This window comes from Dryobates pubescens, unplaced genomic scaffold (genome assembly GCF_014839835.1).
Source record: "Dryobates pubescens isolate bDryPub1 unplaced genomic scaffold, bDryPub1.pri scaffold_56_arrow_ctg1, whole genome shotgun sequence".
Classification (NCBI taxonomy): Eukaryota; Metazoa; Chordata; class Aves; order Piciformes; family Picidae; genus Dryobates; species Dryobates pubescens.
In genome coordinates, this window is record NW_026530778.1 from 217,042 (window position 1) to 233,120 (window position 16,079).

A 16,079-nucleotide genomic window follows, 5' to 3' on the forward strand; every position below is an offset into this window, starting at 1 on the left:
CTTCACTGTCTCTGCAGCACTGCAGGCCTGCTCCCTGGTTCTCCACCTCTCCATGGGTGTGGTGGTTTTAGGCAATGCCTTTAAAATTTAGTTACAGATTTTGAGCAGAAAAGTAGCAGCAAAATAAATAGATCACTCTTGGGTGTGAAAAGGAAAAGAAAAGATTATTCTAAACAAATTGATTGGATAAATATCTGGAATCAGAGGAGCTGTACCATAACAAATCTCTCTTCTCTTCTGATCTCAGCTGTTTTGCTTCACTCAGGAGAGATCCCCTGCTTTGTCTGGCCTTGGCTAAGTCTAACCCACTGCTTTTTTTCTCTCTCCACTCCTCCTTTCTTTCTTGGAACAGGGAGGGAGAGGTTAGGGGCAGTGGAACAGCTTCCCTGGTCTCTGACCAGGGGGGTTTCATGTCATTTGCTAATTGCAAACACCTGTCTAATATTGTCACTCCTGAATGTTCTGTACCCATTCATTGCATTCCATTGTAGAGTGTAGCTCTTGCTTGTCAATACAGCTTCATTTGCTTCTAACTGAGCTGCTCTGGCAAAGCTAGTGATGGGGGAAATTTTAACCCACCTCAATGGGACTCTTGTTCCCTGGGATTGGCCTGTTGGTCTCTTTCTGTTCTGACACCAGAGGAATCTTCACAGTATCACAGTATCACAGTATAACTGAGGTTGGAAGAGACCCCAAGGATCATCGAGTCCAACCTGTCTCCACAGACCTTATGACTAGACCATGGCACCAAGTGCCACATCCAATCTCCTCTTGAACACCTCCAGGGACGGTGACTCCACCACCTCCCTGGGCAGCCCATTCATGGCAATTCTGGGTCCCTGCTGCATTTGAAGCTGTGATGAACTCTGTCATGGGTTGGTAGAGACGGGACTGACTGATTCATTACTCATGAATCTCTGGGAGGGAGGTTACAATGAGGCTGAGAGAAGTGTGCCCTGACTTGTCACTGCCTTTCCCTCCTTGGACAGGTCTCCATGGCCAGAGGCAGCAGATGGCCAACAGCAGCTCCATCACCCACTTCCTCCTCCTGCCATTCCCAGGCACAAAGCAGCTGCAGCTCCTGCACTTCTGCCTCTTCCTGGCCATCTACCTGGCTGCCCTGCTGGGCAATGGCCTCATCATCACCACCATAGCCTGGGACCACCACCTCCACGTCCCCATGTACTTTTTCCTCTTCAACCTCGCCCTCATTGACCTGGGATCCATCTCCACCATTGTTCCCAAATCCATGGACAATTCCTTGAGGGATACCAGGGACATTTCCTATGCAGGGTGTGTTGCTCAGGTCTTCTTTTTCATATTCCTAATTGATACAGAGTTTTCTCTCCTCTCCCTCATGTCCTACGATCGCTATGTTGCCATCTGCAGACCCCTGCACTATGAGACCCTCCTGGGCAGCAGAGTTTGTCTCCACATGGCAGCAGCTGCCTGGGCCTATGGCTTTCTCTATGCTCTGCTGCACACAGCCAATACATTTTCCCTGCCCCTCTGCCAGGGCAATGTTGTGGACCAGTTCTTCTGTGAAATCCCCCAGATCCTCAAGCTCTCCTGCTCCACCTCCTACCTAAGGGAACTTTGGCTTATTGTAGTTGGTGTCTCCTTAGGATTTGTCTGTTTTGTGCTCATTGTGGTGTCCTATGTGCAGATCTTCAGGGCAGTGCTGAGGATCCCCTCTCAGCAGGGACGCCACAAAGCCTTTGCCACCTGCCTCCCTCACCTGGCTGTGGTCTCCCTGTTTCTCAGCACTGGCTTCTTTGCCTACCTGAAGCCCTCCTCCATCTCCTCTCCATCCCTGGACCTGTTAGTGTCTGTTCTGTACTCGGTGGTTCCTCCAGCAGTGAACCCTCTTATCTACAGCCTGAGGAACCAGGAGCTCAAGGCTGCCCTGAGCCAGCTGATCCCTGGATGCTTTCAGAAGCAATAAACTCTTTGTCTTCCCCTGCAGCGCAGTTCTGATGTCATTCAGTGCAGACCCAGGCTGGCTGCTTGGGTTCTGGCTGCTGCTGGTGCCGTTCCCCTTGTGAGAATGTTGTTGCCACACAAATGTCTTTCTTCAGACCATTTCTGGTTCAGTGTTGTCCTGTGTGGTGTGACCCAGAGGCTTCAGACATGAGGAGCTGTGCTCCCTGGGTGTTCAACAAAATAAAGGACCCTGCAGGGAATTGTTTCTCTGAGTTGCTTCCTCCAAGGCTTCTGTGGAGCTGCAGGGCAGTGCCTGTGTGCAGAGGTGGAGGGGCAGAGTCCCAGCACAGCAACAGTGCCAGGCAGCCCCAGAGCTTGCGCTGTGCTGAGCTGCTCTTTCTTCCCTTCCACCCTCTCCTGCTGAGCCTCTGTGCTGGGGCAAGGCCTGAGTGCTCTGGCAGCTTGGGCACTGTGCTGCTGTGTGGCAGTGCTGGGACTGCAGGCAGAGAGAAGCCAGGGCTGCTTGTGGGACAGAGCTGTGCTCCAGAGCAGCTCTGCCATCAGAACAGGAGGTCTCCTCATACCTTCATAGCCCAATCCCCTCCCATTACACACTGTACCTACTCAGAGTCCATACCGGATACCCTGACCCCCTTCCAGTATAGACTCAGTCCAAACATGGTTCCTTTAACCCTTCCTTGTACAGATATGGCCTCATCCCAGTACAAACTAGATCCTACTGTCCTCTAGCTCTGCATCCTGGGTCCCATCCTAGCACAGAATGTATCCCCTGACTCCCTTCCCTGTACCATCTGCATCCATCCTAGTAAAAACTGCACACATTCATGCCCTCCCAGTGCAACCTGTACCCTGTGGTAGTCCAAACAGGATCCCTTTCATCCCTCCTGGTACACATTAGGGCTTATCTCAATAAAAAGTGGATCCCCTTATCCCCTCCCAGTATGTCCTGGCCCCTCTTCCAGTGCAAGCTGCATTCCCTGACCCATTCCAGTACAGTCTGGTCGCCACATATTACAATCTGCATGGAGCTGTGGTCACCTGGCTGGGCCCAGCACATCCCCAGCAGGGCCACACAGCCTGCTTTCACTGTAGGACAAGCTGGAGATGGGCACCATGGTGACAATGACTGAGGCCTCATGGGCACCGGTGCCCAGGCTGGCCCTGCACACAGACTCAGTGGAGTCAGCTGCCGTGATGTGGGGCACACGCAGCCGGGAGCCTGAGAGCTGGGGTTGGGGACAACCATCAGTGTCACAGGGTTGGGGACAGGGCGGGGCTTGGGGCGCTGCTCATGCTGCCTGGGCCCTACCTGGTGCTTGGCAGGCAAGGAGCTGCCACACCTGTACCAGGTGATGGTGCTGGAGCCAGGTCCTGCCACCACGCAGTCAAGGTCCAGGCTCTGGCCCTTGGTGGGGGATGGGGATGGGGATGAGGACTTGATGCAAACTGGCACTGCCATCCCTGCCAGGAGGCACCTGTGGGGGGTTGTGGCCCCACCAAAAGATCCCTGTACCATGACAGGGTCCTGCCTGACCCACCTGATCTTGTTCTCTGGCAGGATGAGTGACTGTTGGATGAGGGCAAGGCTGTGGCTATTGTCTCCCTAGACTTCCCAAAAGCCTTTGGCACTGCTCCCCACAGAATTTTCGTGGGCAAAGTGGCTGCTCCTGGCTTGGATGAGCAATGCTCTGCTGGGTACAGCCCTGGCTGGGTGAAAGGGCCCAAAGAGTGGTGCTCCGTGGAGTTCAATCCAGCTGGTGGCAGGTCACAAGTGGTGTTCCTCAGGGCTCAGTGTTGGGACCCCTTCTGTTTAACATCTTTGTTGATGACCTTGATGAAGACACAGAGTGTGTCAGCAGTGAGTCAGCAGATGACACCAAGTCAGGTGGCAGAGTTGATCTGCATGAGGGTAGGGAGGCTCTGCAGAGGGACTTGGACAGATTGGATCCATGGCCAACATTACCAGGAGGAGCTTCAACAAGGCCAAGTACCAGGTCCTGCACTTGGGGCACAACAACCCCAAGCAATGCTACAGAGGTAGTGTGGGTGCAGAGCTGTCTGGCAGAAAGGGACCTGGGGGTGCTGATGGACAAGCAGCTGAATAGGAGCCAGCAGTGTGACCAGGTGGCTAAGACAGCCAAAGGCATCCTGGCTGGGATCAGAAATACTGTGTCCAGCAGGAGCAGGGAGGTGACTGTCCCCTGGGACTCAGCTCTGGGGAGGCCACACCTTGAGTGTTGTGTCCAGTTTTGGGCACCTCCAGAGGAACATGCCAGGCTCTTGGCAGTGGTGCCCAGTGACAGGACAAGGAGCAGTGGGTGCAAGATGGAACACAGCAAGTTCCACCTCAGCATGAAGAGACTCTTCTGTGCTGTGAGGGTGCTGAAGCCCTGGAGCAGGCTGCCAGGGAGGTTGTGGAGTCTTCTCTGGAGACTTTCAAACCTGCCTGGATGTGTTCCTGTGTGACCTGCCCTGGGTGGTCCTGCTCTGGCAGTGGGAGTGGACTGGATGATCTCTGGAGGTCCCTTTCAACCCCTCATAGTCTATGATTCTGTGATTTAAGCCCTCCCAATTCAGACTGGGCTCATCAGGACACCAAAGCCTCTCCTCAGTCCTGGCCTGAGCCTCAAAGGCATCTCTGAGCCCTCCCCTGAACACTTCAGCCCCAAACCTTCTTCCTGTGCTCTGACCCCTCTTTTATATCCCCTCCTACCCTTGAGTGACTCTGCTTGGCCCCTGGCACAGGGCAGGGGCTGGGAGCTTCCAGAGCAGCTTGATGGCTTTGGAAGAGGAGCAGGAGGTGAACTGTGGCTGAGCAGCTGATGGTCACCAGGAGCAGATGGGTGGCAATGCCATGGGCAGCTCAGCTATGCCTCAGGATCTCCTCCACAGCATCAGCCACAAGGCTGGGCAGGGGCTGGGAGGTCACTGCTGGCTCAGCAGCTGATAGGGCAGCAGAAGGAAGAGGGCAGGAAAGGGACTGGGAGGTCACTTTTTGCTGCAGCAGCTGAGGGGGCAGCCCCTGACTCCTGGCTGGCCTCTGTGCTTTTGGCCTCCCAACTGCCAGAGTCCCCAGCAGGCAGCAGAAGGTGTGTGGTGGGCAAGGGACCTGTGTGACTCCCTGTGCCAAAGCACCTGGTGGCCCCTGCAGGAAGAGCCTTGGAGCTGGTTTGTCACCTCCCTGACACCTGAGGGCCTGATGGGAGAGCAGCAGGGACAGGGCTTGGCTGTGGCTGCTGAAGAAGCTGAGAGGCAGCAGCAGGGACCTGCCTTGGAAGGCTCTGGAGAGGCCACAAGCAGGCTGAAGCCTTGGGCCAGCATTGGGACATCAGGGATGGCTGAGAAGCTCCTAGGGCAGGAGGAGCCACATGGCCAGGAGGTGAGTGTGAGCTCACTGCAAATTCCAATCCCTTTGTTCATTGGCCAGCAGCAGGCCAGGGCTGAGCTGGGGACTGTGCTATCCCTTGTGCCTGCCAACTTGAGAGGCAGCATCAGGGAGGTGCCTTGGATGTTGCTTTGGAGCTCGAGGTTCTGCTCAGTGCCCAGGCACAAAGGCCTCTGGCAGGGACCATTGCCAATGGCCTGGGCTGGAGCAGAGGCTGAGCAGAGTGCAGAAGGCCAAGTGCAGCTGGGCTGTGGGAGGAGGAGTGTGGCCACCCAGACACAGAGTTTGTCTTCCCCTGCACTCAGCACTGCTGTGACCACATCTGCAATATTGGTGTCTGGCTGTGGAGTTCCTTAGTCTGGAGGAATGCAGAGGTACTGGAGAAGCTGTGTAGGAGATCTGCCAGGATGGAGTTTGGAGTCTCTATCTAGAAGCTGGAGCTGCTGAGCTTCTTTAGCCTGGTGAAGTGAAGGCTCAGGGGTGATGTGCACCTGCTTGAAAGGGGTGTCAGCTGATGGAGCTTTTCTTGGTTGTGGACACAGAAGGAAGCCTTCAGAAAGTGCAACTTAAAGGTTCAGACTGGAGGCCAGGATGAAACAATGTCACTCAAAGTGTAGAGCTGTGGTGCAAGAGGTGACCCAGAAGGAGTCTGGAGATCCTTTGTGTGTCAAGGAACAGGCAGCAAGGCCTGAGTGAAGGTGTGGAAATGTCAGGGGGAGAGCTGGCTGGGGAAGCCAGATGGATGTCAACAGCCTGAAGGGAAAGAGCTGCAGGCATGGGACAGTGTGGCACAGCCTGCAGGAGGGATGGCCAAGGGCTCTGGCAGGGCTGAAAGGCTCAACAGGGACAAGGTCTTGATCCTGTTCTTTCTGGCAGCAGCTTCTGCCACCATGGCTGCTGAGATGAAGTTTTAGTTGGAGGCTCTCAGGATCTGCCTTTCCAAGGCCTGAGGGTCAGAGCTTGGCCTTTCTCTTTCCTAAACCAAGGCCAGGGTTTGTTCAGCTGCACTTTGCCTTTGTCTGCCTTCAATCATGGCCTCCATTGAGCTTCTCTGACCACCCCTGGGAGGCTTTGTTGCTAATGGCCCTCAGTGAGGCCAATTAATACTTGAAGAATTTTTTGTTATGCTTCTGAATTCCTGAGCAGATTCCTTCAGTCTCCTCTCAGTGTGTGAGGCTCAGGCAATGATCCCCAAGTGTCCTAAGAGCTATTTGTGTCTCTGTAGTTTTCTTCAAGGCTTCAAAGTGCTCCTCAAAAAGCTAATTTATTATTTATTTCCTATCAAAGGTAGAATATTCTGTTAGCTTTCAGTTCAGAGCAGAGATGATAATTCCCCAAGTGACACTGACCCAGGCTGTCTCATCAGGACATCTGCACTTGCAGGAGGGTGCAGCACACCAAGGACACCTCTCAGTGCTCTATTTCTCTCTGTCCTGATCCATACCTGGCTTACCCTGGGCTAGTTCATGGCCTAACAAAGGGGGGAGGAGTAATCACATCAGGTCTTGAGGAGGTTGCCAGTGACAGGGGGACTGTGCCCCCACAATCTGCTCTGTGACTTGAGTGTATTTCTCTCAGCCAGAGAGTGGCTGTGTGATTGCCTCTTGTCTCTGTGCCTCTCAACAGACAATGTCATCATCCAATCAGAATGGGAAGGAAATTTGGTGGTTACTTAGCCTCCAAAGTCGTCTTCAATGCCATTCAGTGACAAAGCACACAGGAAACACTGATGATGGGAAATGTCTGCAGCAGTGTGACTTGCTTGGCCATCCTCCTAACTCTAACTACAAACCAATGCTGAACATCAGGCTCAGAGCAGAGCAGGCAGGAAAATCACAGTGGCTGTGATAGCAGGGGCAGTGTCCCAGCTGCTGCTGGACACCATCCAAACAGCACTTCCCACCAGCAGCATTCTCCACTCCTCTTGATTACTGTTAGAACTCAATGGATTTCTTCAGTGTCATGGTGGACTCTGGGCAGAGTCTTTTGTCCTGTTTCTCCTGGTGGTTGTAGCAGGGTGATGAAATCAGGGTGCTGGAGGAGTTGTTGCATTGCAGTGAAATTCTTTCTAGTGGGTGTAGGTTGTAGCTAACCATACAACATGTGAGCAAAGACACATCCTGGTGAGGAGTTATTGGCACAGAGAATTTCCAATCACAGCCAATGATTACAGAGACATCACACAGACAGAAACTGAACTGATTGTTGTGCTGGTGTTCCAGAACTGTGACAAATATAGTGGTGCAGGCCCAGCTGGACAGAGCAGCTGTGTGCAGGATCACCACTGCCAGGGGACTGTGAAGAGAGGGGGAGGGACTTGCTCTCTCTGGGCCCGGATCCTCAATGCCATCAAGAACCTGTATTGCTCAAGAGAGGGCCTGCCCTGGGCCCCAGTTAGATGGACAGCTATGGAACAGGGCATTTGATATCTGAGACAGATGGCTGTGCTGGAAAAAAATTTATGGGGATGCCCAGCTCCCCTCGGACCAAGATGAGGTGACCATGAGACAGCCCTTGGTAAAGAAACTCACCCAGGGTGCCCCTCACAAACATGCTCCCACATTAGGAGGGATGCTCCTGAGTGGGCAGGATGGAAGTGCTAAAACTGTCTGTGAGTTTGCCAGTGATTTAAGGGAATATGAGGAGAGTGTAAATCAGAACCCCCTGATCTCAGCCATAGAAACTATGGCTAAAGACATTGTCAAAGAGATTGAGACCTCCATGTCTGAACTGACAACTCCTTTGCCCCTTCTCCTTCAGAATGGGTCCAAGTTTCAGCCATCAGAAACAGGCGACCTTCCCCCAGGAAATCATCCCAAGCCAACTGGGGGATGTCAAGGGGGTCTCTGTGGAGGTTCCTCTGTGACCATGGAGAGGACATGGACACCTGGCATGGCCAACCCACCTCTGCCCTCTGGAACAGAGTGCAGGAACTGCAAGGTGGCCACACTGGGGATAACTCATCCAGGAGAAGGGCTGCCCCAGTTTCCTGGAGGGGTCCCTCTTGCTCAAGAGACCCTTCCCCTAGCAACACAGGACCCTGTGACAAGTGTGGGCATCACCACCAGCATTAGAGGTGCCCTACCTCCAGCCAGGTGGAGGCCAGGGACAACAGAGTGTCCTGGGATGTCTCTGTGAAATGGCCTGGCACTTCAGAAGCCCTGAAGTACCCAGCTCTGGTGGACACAGGGGCCCAATGCACCCTGATACCATCGAGGTACAAAGGGGCTGAGCCCATAAGCATTCAGGGAGTCACAGGGGGCTCACAAGACCTGACTGTACTGCAGGCTGAGAGAAGCCTGACTGGGAATGAATGGGGAAAGCACAACCTAGGGACTGGTCCAGATGCACCTTGCATTCTTGGCATTGACTTTCTGTGGGAGGGATGCTTCAAGGAGCCTAGGGGGCACAAGTGGGCATTTGGGGTGGCAGCTGTGGAAACTGCAGGCAAAGAACAGCTGTCCACCATGCCCGAGCTGTCGGATGAGCCCTCCATAGTGGGCAGCCATAAGGTATGGGATTTGAAGTTCCCTCTTGCCTCTGGCATAGTACATCGCAGGCAATCCAGGACCAACAGAGACTCTCTGCACCCCATACACCAACTGATTCAATGACTGGAGAGCCAGAAGGTGATCAGCAAGGCTCACTCCCCCTTCAACAGCCTGATATGGCCAGTGTGGAAGGCAAATGGGGAATGGAGACTGACCGTGGACTACCGTGGCCTGAATGAAGTGACTCCTCCGATCAGCGCTGCCGTGCCGGACATGCTGGAGCTGCAGTACGAGCTGGAATCGAAGGTGGCCAAGTGGTATGCCACAAGTGACATTGCTAATGCCTTTTGCTCCATTCCCATTGCAGAAGAATGCAGGCCACAGTTTGCTTTCACCTGGAGGGGAGTACAGTACCAATGGAATGGGTTGCCTCAGGGCTGGGTCCATAGCTCAACCATCTGCCATGAGGTGATCCAGACTGCCTTAGAGAAAGGTGGAGCCCCTGAGCACCTGCAGTTCATTGATGACATCATTGTATGGGGTGAGACAGCAGAGGAAGTTTACCAGAAGGGTAAAAGGATAATTGATATCCTGTTGGAGGCTGGCTTTGCCATCAAGTGAAGTAAGGTCTAAGGGCCTGCCAGGGAGATAGAGTTCCTGGATGTTCGATGGCAGGATGGCCGTTGCCACATCCCTCAGGGGGTGGGGAACAAGGGAGCCACTATGGTGCAACCCACGAACAAGAAAGAGGCACAGTCCTTTTTGGGGCTTGTGGGCTTCTGGAAAATGCACATTCCTGGCTACAGTCAAATTGTGAAACTTCTCTTCCCTGTAACAAGGAAGAGAAATGATTTTGTGTGGGGACCTGAGCAGCAGGTAGCATTCGACCAGATCAAACGAGAGGTGGTCCAGGCTATGGCTCTGGGACCTGTTCCAACTGGACCAGAGATCAAGAATGTGCTGTACACTGCGGCCGGTGAGAACTGGTCCCTACGTGGAGCTTGTGGCAGAAGGCCCCTGGTGAAGCCAGGGACAGGCCCCTAGGTTTCTGGAGGAAGGGCTACAAAGGCTCTGAGGCCAACTACACCGCAACAGAGAAGGAAATCCTAGCTGCCTATGAGGGTGTCCAGGCTGCCTCTGAGGTAATTGGGACTGAGTCTCCTCTATTTCTAGCTCCAAGGCTTCCAGTCCTGACCTGGATGTTCAAAGGAAGAGGCTCAACCCCACATCATGCCACAGATGCCACCTGGAGAAAGTGGATGGCCCTGATAACTCAGCGAGCTCGGATGGTGAGCTTCAAATGCCCTGGCAGAGTGCAAGTGATCCCCAACTGGCCAGAGGGTGCTGACTTGGGAATGCCACCAGAGCAGACAGTGAGCCGTGCTGAGGAGGCTCCCCCATACAATGATCTCCCTGACAATGAGAAGGGCTATGCTCTATTTACAGATGGATCCTGCCGGCTTGTAGGCAGCAAGCGGAGATGGAAGGCAGCTGTCTGGAGCCCGACAAGGCAAGTGGCAGAAGCAAGGGATGGAGAAGGCAAATCCAGTCAGTACGCAGAAGGAAAAGCTGTCCAGCTGGCCCTGGATATAGTGGAACAAAAGAACTGGCCAGTGCTGTACCTCTCTACTAACTCCTGGATGGTAGCCAATGCCTTGTGAGGGTGGCTGAAGGAATGGAGGAGGAACAGGTGGCAGAGAAAAGGGAAGCCTGTTTGTGCCGCTGACCTGTGGCAAGACATTGCTGCCCATCTGGACAGGCTGCCAACAAAGGTACGGCACATGGCTGCACACATCCCCAAGAGCAGAGCCACAGAGGAGCACAAGCACAACCACCAAGCAGATCTGGCTGCTAAAATCTCCCAAATAGCCTTGGCCTGGGAACACAAGGGTGAGCTGTTCTTAGCTCGCTGGGCCCAGGACACTTCTGGCCACCAAGGGAAAGATGCCACATCCCGGTGGGCTGGGGACAGATCCGTGGACATCTCTCTGGAGGCCATCTCACAGGTTATCCATGAGTGTGACATCTGTGCTGCCATCAAGCAGGCCAAGCGCATGAAGCCTCTGTGGAATGGGGGGAGATGGTCGAAGTAGAAATACAGAGAGGCCTGGCAGATTGACTACATCCTCAGTCTCACAGTGGCAAGCAGCACCTACTGACCATGGTGGAGGCAAGTCCAGGGTGGCTGGAGACCTACCCAGTACCTCATGCCACTGCTCACAACACCATCCTGGGCCTAGAGAGACATGTCCTGTGGAGACACGGCACCCCTGGGAGGATTGAATCACACAATGAAAGCCACTTCAGGAACCATCTCCTAAGGGACTGGGCAAAGCAACATGGGATTGAGTGGATTTACCACATCCCATACCATGCACCAGCTGTGGGGAAGGTTGAGCGCTCAAGGCCTGTGCCCAGTTTGGCCTCAACCCCAAAGGAGCTGCAGAGGCCCTGGGTCAGAAGGAGCAGGGAGATGATGAAGACATTGCACAGTGCTGGCCCAAGGGCTTGCCCTGAGCGATGCCACTGGGAAGTGGCTGCCAGGAGGACTCTACCCTGGTGACATTTGGGCTTAATCCACCACTCACCCTCCCACCCAACACCTCATCTTTCAATCCTGCTGTCCCCAGTCTGGCTCTAGAGACACCATGGGAGACCATGACAAAGGCCTGGCTAAGATCCAGGTACCAAACATCTCCTTCTTGCCCCTACCCAGAGAGGTTGGATGATCTCTCTCTTGTCCTGCAAGGGCCTGCAGATGGCTGCAGGAGAGTCTGACCAATCACTTTTGACCCAGCACCATGACTGTGCTGAGGGTGACCAGCCTGCGGTTTGCCCCAGCCTCCTTCTTGGCCTTCCTGAAGATGCCTTTTCCAAGGAGCCAGAACCTCTCTGATGGCTCTGTGCACATTTCAGGGCACAGCCCAGGAAGGGTGATGTGAGCAACATTTGCAATGAGCCTGTGCAGGACACCTGAGAGGAATCTCCCTGGGGCAGGGAGGTTTGTGCTGCAGTCACCCACAGAAATGTCAGAGCTCTGTCAGGTGTCCACACCTGAGCTGGCCTCATGAACTGCTTCTGCACCTCAGGATGTTCAGACAGAGTCTTTCCCCATCCCTCACACAGGCTCTGCACTGCAGCAGGCAGTGTGTCCCTGGCCTCCTGCTGCCCCTGCCAGAGGCTGGGAGGCTCCTCACACCTCCAGTGCCTTGGCAACCCAGCAGCAGCTGATGGTGTTTGTGCTCACTCAGGTTCCTCTCACCCCACACACCATGGCCATGCTTGCATCTCATCTGTGCAATGCCAGCAGTCACTGCTGACCTCCTGAGCCTGTGACCTGCAACTGGGGGACAAAGAAACTTTGCAAGCTATGGTGAGAGACCAATGGTGGAAATGGTGGTGGTGAGTGGCTAGAGCAGGATGATTACCCTGGGACAGCTTCCCCAGGCTGTGCAGTGAACAGAGACACAGATCAGAGCCTGCTCTGCTGCTCCTTCAGGCCTCTGGCAGGAGGCCTCTCTGTATCAGCACACTGCTGTGTGCCCCAGCCCTGCACACTCACACTTGAGCTGTTCCCTGCTGTTTGCATCCCTGGGACACTTTCTTGGGCCTGCTCTGGAGAGAAACTTTGGATGAAGCCCTAAGCCTTCAGACTCTGCCCTGAGCAGACCATCTGTCTTTGTGGAACTGCTCTTGGGGCCAGCTCAGTCAGAGTAGTTCCCATGGCCTGTCCCTGCCTGTGGTCATAGGACTGCCAAACAGGAGAAACCTGACCAAACAGCCACAGCACTCAGGCCTTGTCCAGGAGAGGCTGGAAGTAGAAAGAGAACAGCCCTGGAAATTCAGATGCTGGTGTTCCCTGGCAGTGCTTGGACTCCTTCCTCCTCCCAATCTACACAGGACCTGAAGCTCCAGAGAAGTCCTCGGGGAAGGATCCCAGGAAGGAAAAAGTTGATGAAAGGTTCTTTAATTTTTTTAATCAAAGAACAGAGGTCCTGCTGCACAAACTCTTGGTCAGCAGAGCAGAGAATGTGTTAGAAAAGGGATGACCGTTTGATAAAGAGTAAAACACCACCACCACAAAGTACAGAAGCCAGGCTGGGCCTGCACTGAGTGACATCAGAACTGCTCTGCAGAAGAGTTTATTGCTTCTGAAAGCATCCAGGGATCAGTTTGCTGAGGGCAGCCTTCAGCTCCTGGTTCCTCAGGCTGTAGGTGAGAGGGTTCACTGCTGGAGGCACCACTGAGTACAGAACTGACACCACCAGGTCCAGGGATGGGGAGGAGATGGAGGAGGGCTTCAGGTAGGCAAAGAAGGCAGTGCTGAGAAAGAGGGAGACCACAGCCAGGTGAGGGAGGCAGGTGGCAAAGGCTTTGTGGCGTCCCTGCTGAGAGGGGATCCTCAGCACTGCCCTGAAGATCTGCACATAGGACACCACAATGAACATGAAACAGACAAATGATAAACAGTCACTGGCCAAAAGAAGCCAAAGTTCCCTGAGGTAGGATGTGGAGCAGGAGAGCTTGAGGATCTGGGGGATTTCACAGAAGAACTGCTCCACAACATTGCCCTGGCAGAGAGGCAGGGAAAATGTATTGGCTGTGTGTAGCAGAGCATGGAGAAAGCCACAGGCCCAGACAGCTGCTGCCAGGTGGAGACAAACTCTGCTGCCCAGGAGGGTCTCATAGTGCAGGGGTCTGCAGATGGCAACATAGCGATCGTAGGACATGATGGTGAGGAGAAAATATTCTGCTGACATTAGGAATATGAAAAAGAACAGTTGGAGAACACATCCTGCATAGGAGATGTCCCTGGTGTCCCACAGGGAATTGGCCATGGATTTGGGGACAGTGGTGGAAATGGCACCCAGGTCAAGGAGGGCGAGGTTGAGGAGGAAGAAGTACATGGGGGTGTGGAGGTGGTGGTCCCAGGCTATGGTGCTGATGATGAGGCCATTGCCCAGCAGGGCAGCCAGGTAGATGGCCAGGAAAAGCCAGAAGTGCAGGAGCTGCAGCAGCCTTGTGCCTGGTAATGGCAGGAGGAGGAAGTGGGTGATGGAGCTGCTGTTGGACATCTGCTGCCTGTGGGAATGCCTAAGAAAGAAAAGAAAGCAAAAGTTGATGACAGACTCCTCTGAGAAGAAGCACTCCAGGGGTCACAGCAATCCCCCAGCTGAAATGGATTTGCTGTCTGCTTTGTTCTGGCTGAGGCTGCTGTGAGGAGCAGCAGCTCAGGCCATGTGCTGCCAAGGACTCATCTGGGCTCTGCTACAGTGGAGCTACTGTGCCCATCAGGCTGTTCCCTCTGCCCTGCACTTTCCCCTGTGCTGCCTTGTAGATGCTATGTCCAAATAAGCCTTCAGAACCCTCCCAGCTCTCTGTGCTCTGAGGAGAGCAGGGGAACACTTCTTCAAAGGACAGCTCTGTGAACTCTTCTCTGTCCCAGCCCAGAGGTGTAGCTGTGAGAGACAGAGCAGGACACAGCCTCTCCTGAGGAGAATCAAAGGACTCTGGGAGCAGAGTGCTGACCCCCCAAGGAAAGGCTCAGCACTGCCCAGTACCCTCTGGCAGATCTGGGCCTTCCTGGGGGCAGCTCCAAGCCCAGCAGGATGGGCAGAGCAGTCAGGGATGCTGGAGATGAGATGTTCTAAAGAGTCATTGCCCAGCAGACAGCACCCAGAGACATCTGCAAAGAAGTACTGAGAGAGCAGCCTGAACACAGCCTCCCCCAGGGCTTCTTGGCAGCTTCCCCTCATCCCCATCCCATATCTCTCCTGCCTGGAGCTGTCCCTGCCAGGAAAGGCTCAAGAGCACCTGAGACTCACCCTGTCAACAACCGCAGTGACTTCTCCTTCAGTGAGCTCTCAGCATCCTCCCAGTCCTGGCTGCCTTGAAGCTCTTTGTTCATTCCTCATCTCCTTGAGATGCCCTGGCAGTGCCCTCAGCCCTGCTGTGCTGTGCAGAAAAGCTGCTCCTGGCCAGAGCTCCATGCAGCCCAGGAGCCTGGCCCAGTTCAGCAGCAGATGATCAGCCCAGGGCATTTAAAGGAGCCCTCTGGTGGCTTTGGTGCCAGGTAAACCTCAGGGACCAAGAGGAGGCTGATGAAACCTCTGCAGAAGTCAAAGTTTGAGTCAATCTCTGAAGTTTCTTGTAGTGTTAATAGGTTCCACTTGGGGACACTACAGGGAAACTGTCCTCAGGCTGTGGTGAGAGCAGAGAACTGACATGTCAGGACAAGCAGCTAAAGGTGGATCTGCTGCTGAGGAAACCTGGAGGGGTTTCATTGATCCAAAGTGCCAAGGCCTGAACCCCAGCCCCTGGCAAGGCAGATCCTGTCCCTCACCTGTGGCTCAGGGCTCTGCTGGGAGCAGTGGGGAGTGAAGGTGAGCAGTGACCAGGGTAGGATCTTGATAGGTTTTGCTGTGGTTTACTGCTGAGAAGTAATGAAATGTACCTTTAAAAATAATTTTTATCAGATGCTTTGTGCAATTAAAACCTCTCCAATTATCTGCAGAAACCTTGGCAAGAATTAGAGGTTCAGCAGTATTTAATGAGCCCCATGGAGTATTTGGGGCTGATTACATCATCCTTAGGTACTGCCAGGAGACTCTGCCAAGGTACTGCCAAGAAGCCTCTCAACAAGTCCAAGGCAGAAGCAAACTCCAAAGTACCTTGAAGCACTGATTGGCCTCACTGAGGCTTGTTACTGACAAAGGCTCCCCAGGGACTCGTTAGAGCAGCTTGGTAGAGGCCAGGATTGCAGGGAGACAAAGGCAAAGTACAGAGGAGAAAAACTTGCCTTTGGTCTAGGAAGCAGAAAGGCCAAGCCCTGACCACTGCCCTTGCAATAAAAGAACCTCAAAGCCTCAAAGCCAAGTTTCTCCTCCCAGGCCTTGGTGGCAGAGGCAACTGCCAGAGCCAAGGGGACAAAGACCTTGGTCCTGTTGGTCTTCTCAGCCTTGCCAGAGCCCTTGGCCATCCCTCCTGCAGCCTCTCCTACACTCTCCCATGCCTGCAGTTCTTTCCCTTCAGGCTGCTGACACCAATCTTGCTTCCCCCGCCAGCTCTCCCCCTGCCATTTCCATCCCAAACCAAACCCCACAACATTTCCCCCCAACCCAAAACCTTCCCTGTGGAGATGCTGCTGTGTGGGTCAGGGCTGCTCTCAGGTCCAGCTCATGCCCAGATAATTTCCAGTGGCATTTTCCATGACTCTGCTCTCCTGAATCTTTGCTTCCACAGTCTCTGGCCTGGCTGGT

The 16,079-nt window shown here is 54.0% G+C and overlaps 2 protein-coding genes across 2 annotated transcripts; one reads left to right on the plus strand and one right to left on the minus strand.

Annotated features, from left to right (window-relative positions):
- The first annotated feature begins 1,012 nt into the window (after window positions 1–1,012).
- LOC128899762 (olfactory receptor 14A16-like) lies at window positions 1,013–1,945 on the plus strand. The gene has a single exon (XM_054179444.1). It carries the CDS (start codon window positions 1,013–1,015, stop codon window positions 1,943–1,945), a length of 933 nt encoding a protein of 310 aa, XP_054035419.1.
- Window positions 1,946–12,962: 11,017 nt separating this feature from the next.
- LOC128899761 (olfactory receptor 14A16-like) lies at window positions 12,963–13,907 on the minus strand. The gene has a single exon (XM_054179443.1). The coding sequence runs from the start codon at window positions 13,893–13,895 to the stop codon at window positions 12,963–12,965; it is 933 nt and encodes a 310-aa protein (XP_054035418.1). The 5' UTR covers window positions 13,896–13,907.
- Window positions 13,908–16,079: the final 2,172 nt, after the last annotated feature.

What these genes read in the sequence shown, in the direction of transcription:
- LOC128899762 (XM_054179444.1), top strand. Translation starts at nt 1,013, where the DNA reads ATGGCCAACAGCAGCTCCATCACCCACTTCCTCCTCCTGCCATTCCCA.
- LOC128899761 (XM_054179443.1), bottom strand. Translation starts at nt 13,895, where the DNA reads ATGTCCAACAGCAGCTCCATCACCCACTTCCTCCTCCTGCCATTACCA.